The sequence below is a fragment of the Equus quagga genome, chromosome 6 (genome assembly GCF_021613505.1).
Source record: "Equus quagga isolate Etosha38 chromosome 6, UCLA_HA_Equagga_1.0, whole genome shotgun sequence".
Classification (NCBI taxonomy): domain Eukaryota; kingdom Metazoa; phylum Chordata; class Mammalia; order Perissodactyla; family Equidae; genus Equus; species Equus quagga.
In genome coordinates this window covers 89,595,311-89,612,524 of record NC_060272.1, presented here as the reverse complement: position 1 = coordinate 89,612,524, position 17,214 = coordinate 89,595,311, and the positions used below count along the sequence as shown (strand labels likewise).

At 40.5% G+C, this 17,214-nt stretch overlaps 1 protein-coding gene across 1 annotated transcript; it reads right to left on the bottom strand.

Moving 5' to 3' along the window:
• Positions 1-2,236: 2,236 nt before the first annotated feature.
• Positions 2,237-13,501, bottom strand: QNG1 (Q-nucleotide N-glycosylase 1). Its single transcript, XM_046665036.1, has 4 exons — positions 13,032-13,501; positions 12,246-12,505; positions 7,152-7,347; positions 2,237-3,054 (listed from the first exon to the last, which is right to left on the bottom strand). The coding sequence occupies exons 1-4, from the start codon at positions 13,366-13,368 to the stop codon at positions 2,822-2,824; spliced, it is 1,026 nt and encodes a 341-aa protein (XP_046520992.1). The 5' UTR covers positions 13,369-13,501; the 3' UTR covers positions 2,237-2,821.
• Between the last annotated feature and the right edge of the window lie 3,713 nt (positions 13,502-17,214).

The window sequence follows — 17,214 nt, the reverse complement described above, 5'->3', positions numbered from 1 at the left end:
CTATCTTGGCCAAAGTGAGTGACTGCTGCTTCTTTACCAATTTCAGCTTTTTACTTGCTCTAGCCTGCCCTCCTTATAGATAAGATTTATGAGATAGCCAGCGGTAGAATTGCTCCTGTTTTTGACAGCATCCAATCTAGAGAGAACCCTGCTTCCCCAGACCCTCCCCTAAATCATCCTCTTGCAGAGATGCCCTATGCTGCAACAAGAATTAGCCCAACCTGTTTACTTCGCTTGGAGGATACTGACATGGTACTGTGGCTAAATTACTAGAGTTTGTAGAGGGAGGCAAATCATCAGGTGGCCACTGAAGAAGAATTAATGAAATATGTAAAAAAAAAAAAAAAAAAGCCAAAATGTTTTTGAGTTTGTTACAAAGCAAAATCTATTAAAGGAAACTGAGTCACCAAGGAATTAGAATTAATGTTTAATCTCTGCTAGGAAACTGGCTTATCGACAGTAAACGAAGGATTTCTCTGGATGGAGGCCTGTGATCAAGGGACTCCAGGAGCTGTGCACGTTTTCGTTAATTGTCTTTAAGAGAGTATGCAGAATGAATCAACATAACCAAAAAAACTTTCCAGATCCTATTTCTACATTCTCATCTGGAACTTCAGGAGCTGACTCCCTGTTCATTATATTCCCCAGACTACCCTGAAATCCACAAAGAGAGAATTATTCCTGCACAAGGGCCACAAAACTAAGAACATTAGAATTAGAATATTACCATTTTGCAATCCCTAATAAAATAACACATCTGGAAAATGATCATCAATGGTGAAACCACTGGTGAAATGTTATTTAAATTCTTAGTCTGTATCAGGTATGAAATTATAAAATCCATGCATGGTGGTGAAAACTTACTGTTTCCCAATATCCATCCATACTCCTTCCATAGTTTAGCTGGTCCCCGATGCCCAGAATAGAGACTACTTTCCTGGCCTCTATGGTGGTTATTTGTGGTCATAAGACTTAAGTCCTAATCAGTGAAATGATAGCAAAAATGCATATGGTAGCTGCTGGAGCCTGTCAACCTTGCACTCCTCAACTGCATCGCTTCTTCAATCCTGCTGCCCAGATAAGAATGTGGACATCTTGAATCACGAGTCCAAGCTCTGCTCAGTGGCACGAGAAAAGACAGCTGGGTCTTGGACACAAGAACCATACAGCTCTGGACTGCCTTCCCTGTCTTTTACATGATGGAGAAGTAAACTGGGGGGAAGCAGGAAGCCCAGAGCTGGCTGAGCCTAGAGGAGGAAGGGGAGAAAGGAGAGGAGGGGGGAAAGGCGGAAAGAGGGAAAAGAGAGGAAGAGGGAGAAAATGAACAGGAGTAGGGAGGAGAGGGAGAGGAGTGGGAGGGTGGCAGGAGGAGGAGGCAGCAAAGCCTGAGGTCCAGGTGACCGTTTTAGCTTCTGCTTCCTGGATCCTTGAGAGAGTGAGTTAAATTGGAAATTCTTAGTTATGAAACTTTCTACTACAAGTTACAGAAAACACTCAAAATGATGGCAATAAGGTAATATGTTCATCATCTCAGGAGTGAAGTCCACAGCTAGGACTGGCGCAGGCAGGGCAGGTGTGGCGGGCTCTGGCTCCACACAACGGCTACTACAGCTTCCAGCGTCACTTTTAGAACACTGCTCAGAGCAAGACAAGGGACCTTCTCCTATCTTTCCTAAAAGTGAAGAAATCTCTTCCCAGAAGCCTCCCTGCAGACGTCCCCTCCAGTGTCACTGGCCAGAACTAGACTCTATGCCCACTACTAAAGCAATCAGAGGCAGAGGATAGGATTATCACGAATAAGAAACCATTCATGTTAACTCAAGTCCTCCTCTGGAACTGGGGACGGGACCACCTTCCCCTGATCACTAGGGGAGGGATAGATACAGAACCACTACTCATGGTGGCACAAGCTGTGCAGGGCACAATTCCAGCGGGACCCCATTCAGAGTCATTGTCATTTGTAAGGTTATTATGACAAATTTCCAGCAGATGGCAGTAAAGTGCTTGGGGAAAGGACGTCTTTTTCTGATTCACAGTGAGCTGACAAAGTAGATACCTAAAACACAAAACAAAAACTAAACTCCCTATGTCTGAAAAAAAGATTACCTTAGAAGGAAGGTGGGGGTGAAGGTGGGAAATGAGAGTTCTGCAATATAAAGTAAATAATCAAATGCATTGTAAACCTTTAAAAGTTATATGTGGTAAACTCCATTTTAATGAAATAATCCATTCCAGGTTTAAGAAAAGTTTTAAAAATCTTTATTCAATTCCAATATAGTTACTCTGAAAAAAAATACTAGACAGATATCCTAAACTGAAAATCATATGTAAAAAAATCCACTGTCATTACCAATAAAAAGTTTAAAATAAGCTGTCAAGATTCATTTTTACAACAGCAGCAACATTCATACAGCAAAGACCCCCCCCCATATCAAATGATTAAGATATATAGAAAACTACTACACCTTGAGAAAAGAGATCAATTGAATGGATGAAATATTACCACTTAAGATTAATCACATTATAAGGCATGATTAATTTTAAGAATCTGAGATTTGAAGAAAGCATTAAAGTTCCTTCACTATTTCTGTCATGTGACCACAGAAAAGAAAAATATAGGCAAAATTAAACAAGCAGACCAAAGAAAAAGTTGTGTATACAGAGTGATACGTTAGGAAAATTTTTTAAGTGAGATTGGGTATTCAATTTTCTTATTGCTGTAACCTCTACCACCTTCTTTGAATAGCAAAGCAAAATTGTACAAATGATTATGGGATATAAAAATGAAAGGAGTTTTCTTTGGATCAGTTTACGCTTTGAGTCAATAATATATGCAACGTGTGCGATGAAATGGAATTCCTTTCATATCTTCCCTGTGATCACGGGCATAGTCCCATAAGTAATAATCCAGAAGAATGGAATTGATCTCTCCACTAGTTTTTTCACCCTTTTTCTTCATAAGCTCCAGAAGACAATCCCGGACCAGCTCAACACACCAAAGTGAACAACCTCTGATCTCCACTTCTTGCCTATTCCCATATGAGAGCATTTCTCCTGCAAGGGGGAAAAACAGAGCAAGAAGCACTAAGAGTCAATGACATAAAATCTACTCAGAACTTTACTGTGGAACAAAACACAGTATTTAAATAGTACTAATTTTAAAACTGTAAACCTCAGACTTTATTTTCAGTAATGTAACCATCTCTAAACTCAGACATTAATTCAAAACTGTAAGTTAAGTTCCACAAGGATGAGAACCATGTCTGGCTTCTTTGTCTCAGTATTCCTAGGACCTAGCATAGTACCTTGCACATACTAGCTCTGCAATAAATATATGCTAAATGAATGTGGGGTAACCATAAATTTTAAAACATGACAGCAAAATTATTAAATTATTGAACAGAAAAGATTTAAAATTGGGTTTGATGCCAGGAAAAAAAAATTATTGCAAAATTTGGAGGACTCCTAGGGAGCCAAATAAATACCACCTCCCTTCCTCATCTGAGAACTGAACACTGTCTTGGGTAAACCCTAGGTGCATCAAAGAGAACCTGAGAAATCAAAGCTACTTACTTGAGCAAGGAAAACCATGATCATTCTTTAGATTCAAGATCCTTTAGTCAGTTCTACCTGAATATGGAGCTGAGAGCTCCCATAGGACCTGCGGTCTATTCAGCGTCCATCTCCAGGGTATATCTGATCCTGCAGGGTGGGCCCTGGCTGTGCTTTGCCAGACACTAGAGTTGGGCTCATCAACTCAACTGCCTATAAGGATCAGGCAGACAGAGTAAGTGAATGCAGCAGCCAGATGCAAACTGTGGTGAACTGGAGAGCATGTGCTGCCCTGTCTAAAGGTAGACCTAATGTTTCAATATTTCTCTATTTTTACATGAGAAGTCAGAAAGTTTGATTTTCATGTGAAACCTCTTAATTGTCAATTGTTGACAACTAATTAAAAATTGCTGGGGCTGGCCTGGTGGTGCAGCAGTTAAGTGTGCACGTTCCACTTCGGTGGCCCGGGGTTTGCCGGTTTGGATCCCGGGGGCAGACATGGCACTGCTTGGCAGCCATGCTGTGGTAAGCATCCCACATATAACGAAGAGGAAGATGGGCATGGATGTTAGCTCAGGGGCAGTGTTCCTCAGCAAAAAGAGGAGAATTGGCGGCAGATGTTAGCTCAGGGCTAATCTTCCTCAAAATCAATCAATCAATAAATAAAAATTGCTTAAAGCACTCTTCAAGCCAAACAAAACACATGTGCAGGCTATATCTGACCTCTGACCACCAATCTGTACCCTTGCACAGAGCTTCACAGTACCCAACAGGCCCTGTCATCCATTGAGATATAGGGAAAATGTCCAGCGCCACTGGATTCCACTCTGTTATCTGAGATCTTGAGTAGTGTTACTTATGTCCCCTCCATCCATGTCTCCCCAGGGCTGAGGCACTGGTCGCTGGGGCAGGGAGAAGAACAGACACGAGCTGTACCCTCCATTTCCTTACTTTGCCCAGGAGCTGGCATACAAATCCACCCCTTCCTCTTCAGTTCTCTTGTTAATCAATTCCTCCAAACTTGACTGTAAACTTGCCAGAACTGCCAAATCAACCATGACAGTGACTTGGAGGCAGATACACAAGTAGAGCCATTAGATGAGACCACTGCCCCAGCTGACAGCTTGACTGCAACCTCAAGCCAAAGGTACCCAGTTATGCAGCACCCAGATTCCTAACTCACAGAAACTGTGAGATAATAAATGTCTGTTGTTTTAAGTTACTAAATTTTAGCATAATTTTTTACAGAGCAATAAATAACTGTATTGACTTGTGTCCCCCAAAAAGATACATTCGAGTCCTAACTTCTGGTACCTGTGAATGTGGCCTTATTTGTAAATAGGGTCTTTGCAGATATAATTAAGTTAAGATGAGGTCATACTGGATTAGGGTGGCCCTTAAATGCCATGACTGGAGTCCTCATAAGAAAAAGAGACAGAGGAGACACACAGGGAAGGCCCCCATGGTTGGAGTGATGCACCTACAAGCCAAGGAACGCCAAGGACTGCTGGGAGCCACCAGAAACTAGAAGAGGCAAGGAAGGCTTCTTCCCAAGTCTTCAGAGGGAGCATGGCCCTGCAACACCTTGATTTCAGACTTCTGAAAGCTGTTAAGTGAATAAATTTCTGTTTTAAGCCATCCAGTTTGTGGTAACTTGTTATCTTGGCCTTAGGAACCTAATAAAGTAACTAATACAGCAACTCACAGTATGGGATAGGACATGGACTTTGAAACAGAAAAAGAATGAAACTATCTGAGAGGACTGACAAACATAGGTTAGAGTCCGGGAGGGTAACATGGTCAATGTATGAGGCCTGAAAGCCGGCCCCAGAATCACAGGGAAGAATCTAAATGTAGCCAAATTGCATTGTCAGTCTTTATAACTGGCTAAAAAATATGCCTTTGGTAAAGAGATGGGTTAAAGATAAAATGGACAGAAGTCTGGGTAGGCCTTCCAAGAGCTGTCCTGGAGATTCCAGAAGACGGGAAGAGGAAAGGGAATGTAAGCGCAGCACATCCTCAGGTTTGGAAGAAGTGTCATTGGAGGCCAGTTAAGGAAGCTTTCACCTCATGTAGTCAAGCCACCTGGTTCTAGATTTCACTTAAGGTAGTTTTTAAAAATCAGTGTACTATACTTGTGTGTGCTCCTTTATATTTATAGTTTCTGTTTCTCCTCTAGTTTGCTAGTAAAGTACTTTTGGGGGGAAAAAAATCCAACTTTGCTTAAATAAACTAAGGGGCAAAGAAATTTGTTCACCCTATGTCAAACTAGCTAAGGATCGCAGAGTATCCTTTCAGAAGCTGAACATAATGGAGGCAGTAACAGCTGCAGCGGGACATTTGGGAAAGAGCCTCTGGAGTTGAAACAGATAGCAGAAAAAAATCCAGACAACTCGACTCAACTATGCTGAATGATCTCTTCTCACCAGGGTTTTTCTCACAGTAGCAGAGACAGTTGGGTGCTATAAAAATTCAAGAGAAGGAGATGGATAACTCACGAAGAGTTGGGAAAAGCTATGTGGCAGAGCTAACTAAGCTTTTGTGGATATGTAAGATTTGAATTGAAAAAAAGAAAACTTGGGTAGGGAAACCAGGCAAGGGAATGTTTAGAGACAGGAATGAACAGTGTATACAACGGCAAAAAAAAAATCAGCTGAGCACGGCTGTGCGTCAATGCCCCGACTGCTAGATGTTGTTCCATTTAAAGGTAGCCAACAATTAATGACCCAGAACATGAGCATTACGACATAAAATAGCTTGTTACTTTTCAAATAAGGAAACAGAAGGACAAAACGGATTGCCCAAGGCAGCATAAAAACCTAGTAGAAGCAACCAGAGGAATAATGGTACCTTTATATTGTGTTATTCTTATTTTGGGTGATTGAAATCTATTTCACAAGAGAAAATTATTCAGTCATAAAAACTACTTTCTTTGAAATTATAAAGAAAAAAGTAGCTGAAAATACTGCACCCAAAGAGAGATATTAACATGAAAATTATACAATTATTTTTCTTATACACAGAAAAGTTTAAAAAACAAAAAGCTAATTTTCACACAAACATAATTATCTATACTCATATATTATAATAAGGCTCCCACTCTTAAGAGTCAATAATCAAATCCATTAACGGTAAATAAATAAACCTAGAACAGTGAGCAATTTGAGCAAGATAACCCAGCAGCAGATCTTGGAATCTCCTGTCTCAAAATCCAGTACATCTTACCCATCTCTCAGCCCACTTTCTATTTCACCATGCAGTGTGCTCTTCAGCTTAACCAACGCTCTTCAATACTACACCTGATGAACTGTCTTAGTGTTGCACACTTTCATGTAACATAAATTTAGGTTTCATTTTATTACGAGGCTCTGAAATTATCATGTCCAAATAGTGCAATTTCCCACAATATCCACATTCTACAGTGTAAACAACAAAAAGCAATTTTGCCTGTATTTTAATTGCCCTTGGATTTTTCTTGACATGTCCTTTTAACAATAAACAGGGCTTTCTTTTAAAGAAAGGAGCTTTTGTGAAAGAAATTAGACAGAGACTCAACAAGTCACAGTATGATAAAGAATGTCTTAATAAAGCTGGCAAACCTTTGAGAAGTTTCTCTAGTAGCTCATCAGAATATTTCAGGGCTCCCAGGTGAACAAGAATCTGAGGTAATCTATAGTCAGCAAACATAGTAATACTGGAGATGTCCTTAAAGCAGCCGTCTCCTTTTCCCTCTAATACGCTCCATGTATCTGCTACAAGGATTTGGGCCCGTTTGTAAAAGGAAATTCTTTTCCCCTGATGAATGAAGAGAATATAAATGTTACTTAGGTATCTGAAAGCTTTAAGTATGCTATTTAAAAAAGACACACGTTGAAAACATTTTTCAAGAATAATCTTACTCTGTGGGTAAGAATTTATAGAACTTTTACAGTAAAAAAAGGAGGAAGTCTGATAAATATTAAATTATCTCTATCATTCTAAATTTACTTCCTATATTCTTCAAGGCACTAAATTACAATGTACGTAATCATGGTACTATTTAGTGTTCTTTTTCAATGGCATTACTTCATATACATATTTCTGTGTCACTGTAATCTACCTGCTTATTTTTAATAGCTAGATAGTATTTCTTTAGAAAGTTTCTTAATTTAAAAAATATATATTTTCTGATTGCAACATAACTCACGTTAATTGTATAAAATACAGAAGAGTATAAAGAGGAAAATAATCATCCCTAAACTCATCTCTGAGGGAGAATCACAATATTCATTTAACTGTTTCCTTTTAGTAATGATTAACTTACTTCAGAGATGAACACACAATTGATCAACAGCCAGAATTTATCCAGTCTACCATTTTTAGAAATGGTCAAAGTCAATATAACAAAGTCATATAACAAAATAAACTATGGATTATATTTATGCATGGAAAAAAGCATTATAAGATACTGGGTTATAATTTAACTCAAAAATTCTCTATAAAATTACAAACGCAGATCAGCACAGACTATAGAAAAACCAGACAATTACAATATACTCCAAGTCCTAAACCAACAGTAATAACCTCAAATCATCTCTTGTAATTGTTTGCTAAGTGAGAATAATCAGCATTACAGGCTCCCAAAATTTATCTTGACCACCTCAGAGAATGTTTTGATAAATGACAAATAATTAAATTAAAAATGAAATTAAATTCTTCAAGGAAAGGTTCCATACAAAAGTTCCTTAAGATGATAATATAGATTCCTTTACTTACTTAAAAAACCTCCAAAGATACTCTGTCCTAAGAAGAAATAAACTAATATTGCTTAACTTTAAGGAATACCTATTGCAATCAACCCAGACCTCCTTTTACTAAGTAAATTAAATTTTCTAAGGCTACCATTAAGAAATTCAGTATCTTGTTTTCCAGGGCAAAGACATATGCTCATTTTTTGACATGATGTTAAGTCTGTAAATTAAATGAAGTGCTGGGGGAACAAATCAAATCATTCAGAAGTATCCTTACATCATTTGGGAATAACCTATACTCCCAAACCTATCAAAATATGACAACTTGACAACTGTTCCTCTACATAAACTGAACTTATATATGATAACTAGTTTCTAATTCGTCTAGTTTATTCAACAGCAAGACATAAATCTTAATTTATAAAATAAAACGGTATATCAAACACAGTTATTACATCACAATGTTTACTATGATAGAAACTATTATCTCCTATGTTTAACAAGAGGCATAAACAGAAAAATCTAGGAACCAGAGATATAAAAAAATGTTAGCATCTAACAAAACATAAATTGTCACATCCTGACCACTGTTTCCATGATAGCCAACTAGTATATCATAAAGATTAGATTATAATACCCTTAAAACTAAAAAAAATAGTAAGATTCAAGTGTGGAATCTAAAAATAAATTCAAATCATCTATAAAACATTGTCTTAAACTGATATGATGTTAGTAATCAAATGATTTTAGTAATCAAATTCTATGTCTCTAAAATATTAACTGATATCACCAAAAATACCAGGAAATCCTAAAATAACAATTTCCTATATGTTCCATAATATTGCTTTATGAGTAAAACATTTTCAAAATAGTACCATTAAAAAAATAATCATCAGTGAAAAAACTCTATGACCACGAGTTGATTTTCTTCAACAAATTTACCATGAACAAACTAGAAAGGGCAAGAATTACAAATGCTTAAGAGTACATAAAATGTTAGTGATTAAAATATCAAAGAAGCTCCTGTTTTCCATGTATATTTATCACTCTGTCAGAGTAAAGATGATAGTCTAAGGAAGCTAATTTATTAATCAGGATTTTTACATAGTTACTATATATTCTAAATCAGAGTCACAGGGGCTGGGCCAGTGGCACAGCGGTTAAGTGCGCACGTTCTGCTTCTCGGTGGCCTGGGGTTCGCCGGTTCAGATCCTGGGTGCAGACAGGGCACTGCTTGGCACACTATGCTGTGGTAGGAGTCCCATATATAAAGTAGAGGAAGATGGGCATGGATGTTAGCTCAGGGCCAGTCTTCCTCAGCAAGAAGAGGAGGATTGGCAGCAGTTAGCTCAGGGCTAATCTTCCTCAAAAATAAATAAATAAATAAATAAAACTGCATATCAAACACAATTATTGTGGTAAAATAGTTTGGGCAAATAGTCATGGGATTGTACATCTATGCAGTGGAATAGTGTAAAGCCAGTAAAAATGGTACTGTGAAAAGAAACTGTGCTATGAAAGAATTTTTATTGACTTAGAAAGATGTTCATAATATGTTAAATTTTAAAACATATTACATAGCCTGATCCTAATTCTCCCCTGGCCATGGGTATACACACTCACACATACAGAAAAAGACCAAATTCTGAACAGTGGTTACCTTTTGGTACAATAGAGACTGCTTCTCTGTACTTTCCAAATTATATAACTAATATGTTTTACTTTTGGAATTAAGACAATTTTAAAATATGGATAAAAAGATATATTTGATTTTAACACTTCCTGAATTTCAAAAGCAGTCCCAAAAGTTCTTTAGAAATCCTCCAGATTTGGAATTGCATGAAGTGCTTTAATTGTGTATCTTTTAAATGAATACACAAAGATAACAGTAAATTATGCAAACATAACAGTAAATTGACTAATCAAAGTGTTAAGTGAGCACCCACTATATGCTCAGTGTTATGTCAGGAATCACAGGAGTTACAAAAATACACTGCTTTTGGGTAACACTAATGATAATCTTATGGAGAAATAAATGAAAAAAATGTAATACTCCTTTAAGAAAGTGTCAAAATTCTTAAGTATGATTTTTGTTACATTTTGGAGATTTTTTCCATAAGAATGTATTTTAGAAATGAGTACAGTACTGATGGGAAATGGTTCGGGTACTAATTTTCATTTTAAAATGCATGAACCTTAAGATTAATCTATATCCCGGTATCAGTTTTTAAAAATTGAACTTTTTAGCAAAGCAAATCAAAAGCACTGTGCTGTAAATAAAATAGAAGTTCATAAAATGCTTAATCAATATTATTATCTAAAAAAACTGCACTCCTTTCTTCCAGAAAAACAAAAAGTCAGGACAACTTGAAAGTAAATAAAGAGCCCGGTGTCCCGAATTCATTTCATCCTGAAGTCACATTAAATTTAATTTCAACAGTGTTGATTCTGGAATACATGGATTCTTCGTCACATTAATGGCAGTTTGATTTCTTTTACAGACTATTTAATATATTTAGATGGGCTGAATGACGGACCAAGGAACTTGATCCATAATTTCTTGAGAAACAAGGCTGAAATGACATACTTTGAAGATAAAGATAAATCTCAAAGGAACCTCTGCATTAGCAAAATGGTTAGTCAGAACAGAATGAAGTTCAGCAGTGGCCTAGGGCCTCTTTTTTAGGAGCTGCCTCAGCCCCATCCACACCTGCTGCAGCCACACTTACTGGTCATAATCCATGCCAGTTCAGTCAGTCCTTGCCCAGTTTTACAATAGGAACTGAGAAAGAATGTCTCCCTCTCTCTCTCTCTGGTGTCTGAAGCAGTACACCAGATGCAAAATTCACAGAACTTTTCTCCTTCATGGAGAAAGTTGGTCTGGCAGTAGGACAAAAATGGAGCCAACAGAAGCAGAGGAGAGACTGAATCCTGATGGCACCAAGTCCCTGACCCTGGATGTTCCTACCCCCAATATGCATCCAAAAATTCTTCTTTCTGCTTAAGTTTTTTCTAGTTTTGTGTCTGTCACTTGCAATGAAAAGACTCTTAACATACATAATCAGGCATTTCTTACTTTATGGTAGGATGGAAAAGCAAGCTATTTCCTGACTAAATGACCTAAGATAAACTAGTTAACCTTTCTTTTAGACTTTGGTTCCCAGTCTGTAGACAGGACAATAATGCTCCTTGTCCGTGGGCCCCATAGAGCTGATCTGTGGATCAAACGAAAGTGTATGTGCAAATATCCTGTAAATCTTAAAGAGCAATTTAAACAATATTATTAGTAATTTTAGTTGTTGAATTGATTATAAAAGTGTAGCTTTAAAATTTCAATTTGACATAAGTATTAACTTATTCAATAGATTTATACCATGTGATTCCCGCGAAGTTGCTTTCAATTCTACTTCACAGTTAAAATACATAGTGATAATGGATTCCAAAAGAATTTTACAAAAACAAAATCCAAGTGTACACAGGGAGGGTATACACAATGTTCACCATTTTAAAACTACATCTATTTAAATTTTTCCTGTACTATAAAACAAATAATACTGTTAAAGTACCCTGTGCATGAAAAAGACAACATAGTATATATACATTAGAACTTTGCAAAAAATACTTTTTGTTAGAGAGAACTTAGTATAATCAGTATTCTGATTTTCATCCAGTGAAGTAAATTTTTTGAAGCACTGAAAGGACCTCATTATCCCTAAGAGACAACATCACGTTGAAGGTCCATTGTTTCTTTAGGTTTGAGACATTTTTAAAGGACAAAGGAAAAACGACAAAACATAAGAGAAGCAATGTCTTTGAAACACTGCTTAATTTTGTTATTGTCCATAAGGAACGAACTTCAAAATTTAAGTTTTTATTCTCAAAAGAGGTTCTGGAAGGAAAAGAGTTAACTATGAGAAGACATAGGATTTTAGAATCCTAAAATCTCCGACAGAAGCAACTCACCTCAAACTGAGTCACATCTCTGTAAGAAGGAAAGCTTTCAACTATCAGGTTCAGTAACTTCTGTGCACTTTTGTCACTTTTTCGGACACAATTAAGAAAAGAACCTTCAAACTTTTCAAGCAGAATTTTCCCGGTTTCGTTGAGAATCCGATGCCTCTCTTCTATCAAAGGCATGGGAATGTCCGTGTCAGAACGGAGGACATGCCGGACCTGATCGAGGGTCGCGGTGGCATAGTACGAAGCACTCGTTATTGGTATCCCTTAGGGAGAAAAGAAAATGCAAACAGTGTCGTACTTTTATATCCATTAGACCCTTGTCTGTTGTAAATACAATTAACATGAAACCAACTAAATGTTAGAGGAATACACTACAGGTGGATGGATAATAAAAAATCAGAAGCAGACCCCTCACTTTCTATTTGCTGTTTGTACCTATTCACTCATTTCTAACAACTGCCATACTACATCCGATGTATTTTGCCTGTGTAAAATGTGTTATAATACCTGTCCCTTTGTTCTTCAGATGTCATCAAAGTGGCGTTCTTTAGAAAACTGAGTTTTCTACTTAGCTGCGATGATGATAAATATCAGGATATTTCCCACTGAATAAAGATTTAATACCAGCCTTTTCTCCTATCTTTATCTCAAGCAGAGGGACTGACAACGAAGAAGTTCAAGTTCACCTTATTAACACACTATTCCATCTCCCAGCCCGCTCCTCGGCACCCTCCCAGTAAACTGAAACCTCAAAGGCTGTTGGGTCCGACCCGGAGAAGGAGCACCAACCTTCGTCGAGGGCTCTGTTGACCGCGGCGCACAGGGACCAGTACCCACTGTACGTGCTCCCCCTGTAACCCACCAGACATTTGTGCTCGTCATGCTCCGACCAGAAGGAGAAGTTGAGCGTGTCTATCACAAACACCCAGTTGACCGCGGCCTCATCGGCCGCCCTGGGGTTCAGCTCGTGGAGGGCCTTCCAGGCTCCCACGCGCAGCTCGGGCCCCGAGGCCTTGGCGAGCAGCAGCTCGGCCACCCTCCGCACGCCTCCGCCATCAATGAACACATCTCGGCTGTTTTCCGCAACGAATTTTGCGGACTCCCTGGGAGTCAGGAGCCCGTCCATCCCGCCCCTCCCCTTTGGGACCGGGAACGACGCTTTGGCCCGCGAGCTGGCCAAACTCTCTTCCCTCTCCAGGCGGGGCAAGGGCCGGCTCCCGCCCTGCCCGCCGTGGGACTGCTGCCCTCACAGGGCCCGCCTCCCAGGGCGGCACCGCGAGCCCAGAGCGCGGCCCGACGCCGGGCCCCCGGCCACAGCGCCGCCAGACAGCGAGCTGCGCGGACCGCTAGCCGCGCGCCGGACCCAGGCGCAGGCGCTTCCGGGAAGGCGGCCCCGCCCACGCGCGCTCGGGACCCGTTTCCGGTTCCGAAGGTCAGGAAACTGCCTGGAAGGCTGCGGCGCGCGCGGCCGGGAGTTGTCCACCCTGAACCGTGCGGCTGCGCCATTTTGTTGGTGTTCCCACCCTCCTTTCGGGCAAGTGGGCCTGCGCGGGGCCTGGCGTGCGTGACTCCGGCTGGTGTACGGCGTTGCCCTCACGGCTCCCGCCCCTTTCGTCTCCCCCGGGGCGAAGACTGGGCTAGACGCCCTCGGCAACGCCTTGCCCCGGTGTCCCCGGGCCGTGACGAGCATTATGGCCGCCGGTGTTGGTGCAAGGGTCCGAGCCACCCCCAGACTGCGACGCGGGGCAGCGGTCCCCCACCCCCATCCCCCAGGCAGGCCTCTTCCTTTTGCTCAATTCCTGGCCCGTTTGGAGGCCGAATGGATATTAACGATTAGTTGGAACGTTTGGAGAAATGGTTGAGAAAAGTAATAAATTGTTAAATTAACATTGTGTGCCTGGAATTGTGCTTAAGTACCGAATCTTATTTAGTCCCGGTCATGAGAAAAGCGGCGGTTGCAGTCCCCGTTTTGCAAGTGAAGCTGATTGGGTCAGTGTTTCGCCGTGGTCACAGCAATAGTTGAACTGAGACTCGAAACTTTGTTTATCAATCCACAAGTTTAGTGCACTTTCTACGAGCCAACTCACCAATACCAACTATTCTGGTCGTCAAGTAGTGATTCTATCAGTGGGCCTGCTGAGGAGCCATCAATGGAGGAAATAAGTATCACAACCTCAAACTTAAAAAAAAAAAAAACTTTAATAGGATGAAGAGAAACATAAAGGAGTCAATTTAGTGTTGATCCAGATTTTCCTGGTGATGAAATTTTAGTATAGAAGCGTGTATTTTTTTCTCCTTCCGAGACTTCAATCTGCATAGATATAAAACGTTCGTATCTTTGAAAATCAACTTGAAAATAATCAGTCATCTTTGGTTATTGAGATAAAGAATCTTGGAATTTGGGAGGATGTGGAACTTTTGACAGCTATGACCCTAGAGAAGCAAAACATCTTCATCCCTCCAGTTTCTTCGTTTTAAGAAAAAGGAACTTTAAGGATTCCACTATGATTTGCTTTTCCAGAAAAAGTCATTAGTACATTAATACAGTTATTAAATAAATGTAAGTCTGTTGCTTTGGGATTGTCCCTGTCTACCCCAGCAGCTCTAAGTCCTGAGAGTCAAAGAAATGGATTAGCGAGAAAATCTAACAATCTTCAAAAGAATCCAGGAGGTTAAATAATTTAGGCCATTGTCTCTCTCACTGAGGCTTGTTGACAGAAAAAAACTCAACAATCTGAATTCTTACTATGTTCAAGATACTGAATTAGACGTTAGGAGTAGTACATATAAGGGCTGGCCCTGTGGCTGAGTGGTTAAGTTCAGGCGCTCTGCTTTGGTGGCCCAAGGTTTCGCAGGTTTGGATCTTGGGCATGGACATGGCACTGCTCATCAGGCCGTGCTGAGGAGGCATCCCACATGCCACAACTAGAAGGACCCACAACTACAACATACAACTATGTACTGGGGAGATTTGGGGAGAAAAAGCAAAAAAAAAAAAAAAAAAAAAGATTGGCAACAATTGTTAGCTCACGTACCAATCTTTAAAAAAAAAAAAAGTAGTACATATGAATAAAACATGTTTCTTTCTCTCAAGGTCCTTACCTTGAGATAAAGCATAAACTGTGGGTGGGGGAGGTTTTTTGGTTTTTTTTAAGTGTGTCTACAAGATGCTGGGAATACAAAAAGTGAGTTCTTTACTTATTCAACTTCCTTCCCTTCCTTCTTCCTTCCAAACAGAACCCTGATCTTGTTCAGGAATGCCTCCCTCTTAACCACAGTTGGCATAGCGCAGCATCCTCAGCTTTAAGGGTGGTCTCGACTGGCCTAAGTGTAATATCACCCTCTTACCAGGGACTTTGTTAGGATCACGCATACTTCCTAGTTCACCTCAGTGTGTTGCAAGAGTAAGTTTTCAGGATGCTTCCAGATAAGGTTTTCCAGGAGAAATTGCAGAAGTGATTCACACTCCCTCTGGACATGGTTGAGCTTGGATATGAGGCTTGAAGTTGATGACAACCTGAGCATGAAGTCAGCACATGGGGGGGATCAAAAGAATAGCAGAGAAATGGAGCTGGAGTAACAGGCTTACATCAACTCTTAAGTCTGTCCTACTTTTTCATCTCTAGTTATGTGAGCTGGTAAACTACTTTATGGGGGCCGCTGGCCCCTGGCCAAGTGGTTAAGTTCGTGGGCTCTGCTTCGGGGGCATGGAGTTTTGCCAGTTTGGATCCCAGGCGCAGACATGGCACTGCTCATCAGGCCATGCTGAGGCAGCGTCCCACATGCTGCAACCAGAGGCACTCACAACTGGAATATACAACTATGTACTGGGGGGCTTTGGGGAGAAGAAAAAAAAAGAAGATTGGCAACAGTTGTTAGCTCAGGTGCCAATCCTTAAGGAAAACAAAATAAACTTCCTTGTAGTTGAAAGCAGTTTTGACTTGGGTTCTCTATTACTTGCTATGAGAGCTTCCTATCTTATGCAGGTAGCAAATACAGACATGGTGTCTGACATCTTATGGTCTAGTGGGGAAGGCTATCAAACGTCTGGATTGTGCTTCCAGCAACAGAAAATGAGACTGTAGTGACTAAACAAAAGGAGGATTGTTTTTCTCATATAATAAGTCCAGAAGTAGGCACACCAGGGTTGGTACAGCTATTTGAGAATGTCAGCAAGGAACTAGGCTCCTCGCTTTCTGACTCGCTATCCCTAGCATGTGGCTTTTGTCTTTACAGTTGTAAGATGGCTCTACCCTTATAGGCATTTTGTCCACAGAAAGGAGAAGGAAAGTAAAGGAACAGAGGGCTAAAGGAACATGCCAGCTGGGTATGTTTCTCTTGAAAACCTTTGCCAGCTCTACTCTATAGGTATAGGCTTTTGAAGATCAAGATGACCTCTAAATAGTCCCTAAGTTTGCATTTTAAAAGTTAACAGTGGGGGCTGGCCCAGTGGCACAGCGGTTAAGTGCACCCGTTCCACTCCGGCGGCCCGGGGTTCGCTGGTTCAGATCCCAGGTGCGGACATGGCACCACTTGGCAAGCCATGCTGTGGTAGGCATCCCACATATAAAGTAGAGGAAGATGGGCACAGATGTTAGCTCAGGGCCAGTCTTCAGCAAAAAGAGGATTGGCAGCAGTTAGCTCAGGGCTAATCTTCCTCAAAAAATAAAAAAGTTAACAGGGGCCAGCCAGCCTGTGGCGGAGTGGTTGAGTTCGTGCACGCTCCGCTTCAATGGCCCAGGGTTTTGCCAGTTCGGATCCTGGGCGCAGACAAGGCACCACTCCTCAGGCCATGCTGAGGCGGCATCCCATATAGGCACTCACAACTAAGGATATACAACTATGTACTGGGGGGCTTTGGTGAAAAAAAGGAAAAATAAAATCTTTGAAAATAAATAAATAAAAATAAAAGTTGGGGGCTGGCCCCGTGGCCGAGTGGTTAAGTTTGGGCGCTCCACTGCAGGTGGCCCAG